Source organism: Fukomys damarensis, unplaced genomic scaffold (assembly GCF_012274545.1).
Source record: "Fukomys damarensis isolate Sample0158 unplaced genomic scaffold, DMR_v1.0_HiC HiC_scaffold_23, whole genome shotgun sequence".
In the NCBI taxonomy this organism is placed as follows: Eukaryota; Metazoa; Chordata; class Mammalia; order Rodentia; family Bathyergidae; genus Fukomys; species Fukomys damarensis.
The window spans coordinates 13173127-13178421 of record NW_022900935.1 but is presented as its reverse complement, the minus strand read 5'-3'; the positions used below and the strand labels follow the sequence as shown (position 1 = coordinate 13178421).

The following is a 5295-nucleotide window of genomic DNA, read 5'->3' as shown; positions in this document are numbered from 1 at the left end:
CTGGGCGCAGGGATCCCGCCGAGCTCCAGTCAAGTCACAGGAAGCTAGACGTCCGCGACTAGGCCCGCGGGGCTGAGCTCGTACAGCGCCCTCTGGCGACCCGGCGGTTCCCCAGCGACGTCGCCACGTGCCTTTCTCCGAGAATGAGAAAAATCATCCAGTCACTTGTTCGACTGACATTTATTAGGCGTCTTCGAAGACCTAGGTCCGATGCACCGCGACATAAGAGACTATCCCTGGAAGAAGCTTTCCTTAGCAGGGTGTAATCTAGTATTTTAAAACTTGTTTCGATCTGAGCTAACTTTCTACTTGCGTGACCTTGAGAACATTATTAATCGGTCTGAGTCTCCCTTCTTCTGTGTAGAGGCAATAACATCCATTTAGTGTTCTAGACCACCTTATCAGGTTAAAGACCCTACCTCTATTTGGGGGGTGTACTGGGGATCGAACTAGGGTCCTTGAGCTTGTGAGGTAGGGGGTGGAACCACTGAGCTAAATCCCGGGCCCCCTTTCCTCTCTTATTACAAAGAACTCAAAGCTAAATTGGGCAGTAAAGATGTGGGAAAAAAAAAAAAACAGCATAAAGAAATATTTAGGACAATCAAGACACATTCACTGAAGTCCAGAATTGTAAAAGGAGAGAAACTACTATATCTTTGTGCTTCCCCCTGGGGATAAATAGCAGTGATTGATATTTTAAATAGATTTCAATCACCTGGGTTGGGGGCCAAGGTCTTAACCCAGCCTTTTGAGGAAGACAATCAACATGATGTGCTGGGCATTGGGATTGTAAAATGACTGGGACCATCCCTGTCCTCAGGAGTTCTGTCACTGAAGAGGAAACAGATAATGTCTACAACGTGTTATCAGAATGTAAGTAAAGTGATGCTCAGCCAGGAAAAATAAGAGAGGGCTCCCTGGAGGAACCAGCCCTTGAGCTGCATCCTGAGTACTGACTAAGCAGTTCCCTCAGAACTGAGTAGGACTCATGAGTTCAGGCCTGGAAACCAGGTGACCATGGCTTCAACTTCTGGCTCTGCTGTCTGCTAATCCTAGCTGTTTACACTGTTTAAAGACAACAGGATTTCACTTCCTAGGGCTGCTGCATTAAATCACCTTAATGTGTATATAGTGTGAGGCAAAGTCCTTGGCACTTCCTCGATAAATGCTCAGTAAATGGTTACTGACATGTTAAGTATTCCCCAGATTCGTTCCTCTTTCTGCAAAGTCCTATGTCCATTTTTGTTCATTCATTAAACTAAAACCCTGAGTGACATCTTCAAGGTCTTCTTTCTGCATTATTCCCTATATATTGCTTGTGGAACCTATGCTTAAACATATCTCAAAGTCATTATCTCTTACCTGGACCACTTTAGCACTTTTCATGATGGTCTCCCTGCCTTTCCCATTGCCCCCTCAAGTCCATTTTCACTGTTTTTGTTTTGTTTGTTTGTTTCTGAGACAGGGTCTTGCTATATAGTTGAGACTGACCTGGAACTCACTATGTAGCCCAGGCTGGTCTCGAACTCACAGGGATCCTCCTGCCTCAGCCTTCCAAGTGCTGGGATTACAGGCATGCACCATGATGCCCAGCTCTGTTTTTATTCTTCCCACCAAAGGATTTTCAAAAATTTAAATAAAGCCACGAAATCTTGAGTTTGGCCTTCTCTCATGGGTCCTTCTAGCTACATCTCTATGTCCTTTACATCTCTGTCCTACAGTGTTATCTCAAATTGTAAGACCTAAATTACAAGCCCATGCTAAATGACAAAGGGCCTAGAAGTCAGTGCTCCAACCACCTCCCATTGTAGCCATAGCCCCGACCTTTGTTCTAACCCTGGCTTAGGAATGTAGGGCAATCTTGTACTGTTTGAAGTCCGGATCTGAATTAACGTGTAAGGTAGTGGTTCTAGACATAGAGACCCCAAGTTAACTGTCAAACTGTTTGCTCATCCGGAATGTCTTGGTAACCTTTGAAATATCCTATAGGTGGTATCTGTTACTCATCAATATGTGACTGCCCAGTACGTGGCTGCTGACCACCAGCTCAAATCAGCAGACCTGTGTCCCCTGCCTGCAAGCCTAAAATGTTAACCCCCCTTTTTTACTCCCCCTATGAAAAGGACCTCAGCCCCTGAGCTGGCGCCTCTCTGAGCCAGCTCCTTGGTTCCGAGAGCGCCGTCTGGCCAGACTAATAAAAGTCTATTTGCCATCTAGCCTGGTGTGTTCCTTCCTGGGTTTCTCATTCCTCCGTCAAGCTCCCGGAGCCTCGTTGTGCTATAGGACCCAACATTGTGGAGGCCTTTTTGGCTGTTCATGCTCCGTGGAGTGAAAGTGAGACTTTGCTTCTTACAAAATAATCCTCCTGCCCAGCCTCCCAGGTAGCTGGGACTGTAGGCCACCATGCCCTGCTTTTTGGCATCCTGACATTGGACTTCCCAGCCTGCACAACTGTGCCAACTATCCAGTCTGTGGATTCTATTATAGCATCACAGAATAGACTTAAGACATCTGCTATTGTCTTTTGTGTGTATTTTATTATTGTTTTTGTTTGTTTGGAGTTTGTTTTTGGTTTTGCTTTTTGTTTTTTTGTACCAGGGATCAAACTCAGGACCTTGTGCTTGCAAGGCAGGCGTAGCACCACTGAGCTAAATCCCTGGCATAAGACATTGATTGCCAAGGATGTTTCCTCTATATCCTCAGCCACTCTGAGAAAGTGGGCCTTCCTTTGTACCATAACATCCTGTTCTTGTTCCTGGCTATGGCCAGACTCAGCTCACAAGGACTAGACACCTCTACATCAACACCATCAGGGGATGTTTTAAACATCATGCTCTTAGTATGATGGCCATAGTCACAGGTGCCAAGCATCCTCCATACTCACACCTACCTCGTGACTCCAAGAAACTCAGCCCTGTTCCTGAGAAAAAGACACAGAACTGTTTTTAAAAGCTGTGTGATATAGAAGGTTAAACTCAGTCTCGGCCACTTTCTCAGTTCAAAATTCAGGGTAAGTTGCTTCACTTCTCAGAGCTTGTTTCTTCATCTGCATATGGGGGTGGTAACAATACCTGCTTTATAGGGTTGCTTCTAAGTATTGTCTAGTTCAAAACTCATTCATGTCCGATTTTAGAGATGAGAACATCTTAGAGAACTAATGTAACCCAGGCCTCCTTTGGCAAGTCCATGGGAAACAAACAAATGAGCATTTCTAGAAGATGCCTCTATGCTAGTCTGGCTACACATCAAAATCACCTGGAGCTCTTGTTAGACACTCATTCAAGTACAGTTTATTCACTAAGTTTTGGACCAGGCCCAGGAATGGGAATTCAAATCCCATGGGAGCCCTCCCTGTGGTCTCATGAGCATATATGTGCACAATCTTTCGCTTTCCAGGAGCAGTGTCCCAAGCCAGCCTGTAAGAAATGTTTACGGCACTCTCTAGTTCAAACCCCTGCTGCGGCTCCAGGCCACAGGCCCACCCTGCTCACTAGGACCTAGAGGTTGACATGGTCAAGTCCGCATGCTTCCAGTGCCCTTTCTTCTGCAGGCCTTTGTGCTAGTGCTCCCTGATCTTGGAACATTTTTCCAGTCCCAGGAAAACTCAGTGACTTCTGGCACTCACCACTTCTACGTTTAACTGCATTGTTTATTTGCCAGTTTTTCCCATAAAACTGTAAGCTGCACAGGGATAGAAACTACATTGTTTAGGGCTCAGTGGTAGCCTCTGTGATAACTATTTGCTAGGTAAATGAATGAGAAGAATCAGCTGGTCCAGTGAGGCCTCAAAGAGCAGCTGACCCCCTGCAAGTCTTCTTCCTCTTGCCCGGTGTGAGGCACCAACTGCAAGAGATTAGAAAGGGGGCTTTCTGGATGGAGGTAATCATCCAATCCTTTGGTAGCTAGGGAAGCTTTAGAACTAAAAGCCCATGATTTGGCATTAGACTTGGCTCCACTACAAGCTTTGTGACCTCAGACAGGTCACTTAGTCTTCCCTAAGTTTCAGCTTTCTCACTTGGTGTAAGGATGAGCTTCGTGGAAGCTCTCTGTTTCCCGAGCCACGAGTCATCACCACTAAATGTGGGTTGGCTTCCTGATAAGAGTTCTGTTCTACCTCCTTTCCCCAGAGGTGTCCATGCACAGGAGGCATCAGAAGTGACAGCACTCATCTGAACACAGTTTTCTGCGATTGTTTGGGGATGACTGGAGCAGAAAGAACAATGTGCCCTCAGGAGAAATAAACCATATTTCTCAAAACCTAATAATAACCACATTCCTTGTTTATCGAGTACATGTTCTGCACCAGGCACTAAGCCCCGGTGCTTCCCTCTCTGGGGAAAGCCTAGGTGGACTTGGGGAGCAGAGAGGGAATCAGGCTGAACCATGCCAAGTGGAGAGGTCAATGCCCTTCCTCTCTGCATGCCACCCAGGCCACTCTGGGAAGACCTAGGTCCTTATTGTGGCCACTAGACAGACAGAATCCCCTTTCTCTAAGCTGGCTTGTCAGCAGGAAGGGCTCAGACCACCCCTGTGTTCCAAAGCAAGAAGGCATGCTCCAGGCCCTTTCTCTGCACCCCCACCCCAGGCAGAGGTGGTCCTTTCTCTGCACGCGCACCACACACACACACACACACACACACACCCGCAGGTGGTCCCTTCTCCCCACCCCACGTGGGGCGGAAGTAGCTTCTTCTGGAGAGAGCAGGTGGCTTGAGTGCAGTTCTGCGATTTTATTTTTCCTGGGATACTCAAGGGGATGTGGGAACAGCCACAGGTGTGGTGAGGGTAAGCCCCCCATCTCCCCTCCCCAGCCGCTGGGAAAGGGGAGAGGCCCAGGCGCCCTGGTCCTGGGTTGGTCCAGCCACTGTGGTCCCTGGGCCCTGTGGGCAGAGGGCTGAGGGTGGAGCCCTGGGAGGGTGGGGCGGGCTCCTAGGCGGGGTTGGGGATTCTTCATAAAAAGCCACGAAGCTTGATCCCCCACGAAGCCCAGCCCCGCGGGGTTGGGGGGACGCAGAGCCCAGATGGAGGACCCGGCCCGGCCTGGCCCGTGGGGGAGAATAATGGCAGAGATGGTGCCCATGGGGAGAAGGTGGGAACGAAGCGTCGGACCAGGAAGGTGGGCTTCCAGGTGAGGGGCACGGGGTGGAGAGGCACGGCCCCCAGCCCAGCCCGGGCGCCTTCGCGTGGGGTCGGGAAGGTAAAAAACCCACGAGAACGTGACCGGCAGGAGGGACCAGGGCGTGCGGTGCCGGCGGGGCGGGCGCACGGGGCTGCCCGCGTTCACAGTGACCTCGA

General features: G+C 49.2%; 1 protein-coding gene across 1 annotated transcript in view; it reads right to left on the bottom strand.

Moving 5' to 3' along the window:
• Positions 1–44: 44 nt before the first annotated feature.
• Dlgap3 (DLG associated protein 3) overlaps positions 45–5295 on the bottom strand; it is a 61767-nt gene continuing 56516 nt past the window's right edge. Inside the window, 1 exon segment of the mRNA XM_010645284.2 lies at positions 45–131. Coding sequence (XP_010643586.1) covers positions 45–131 — 87 coding nt within the window.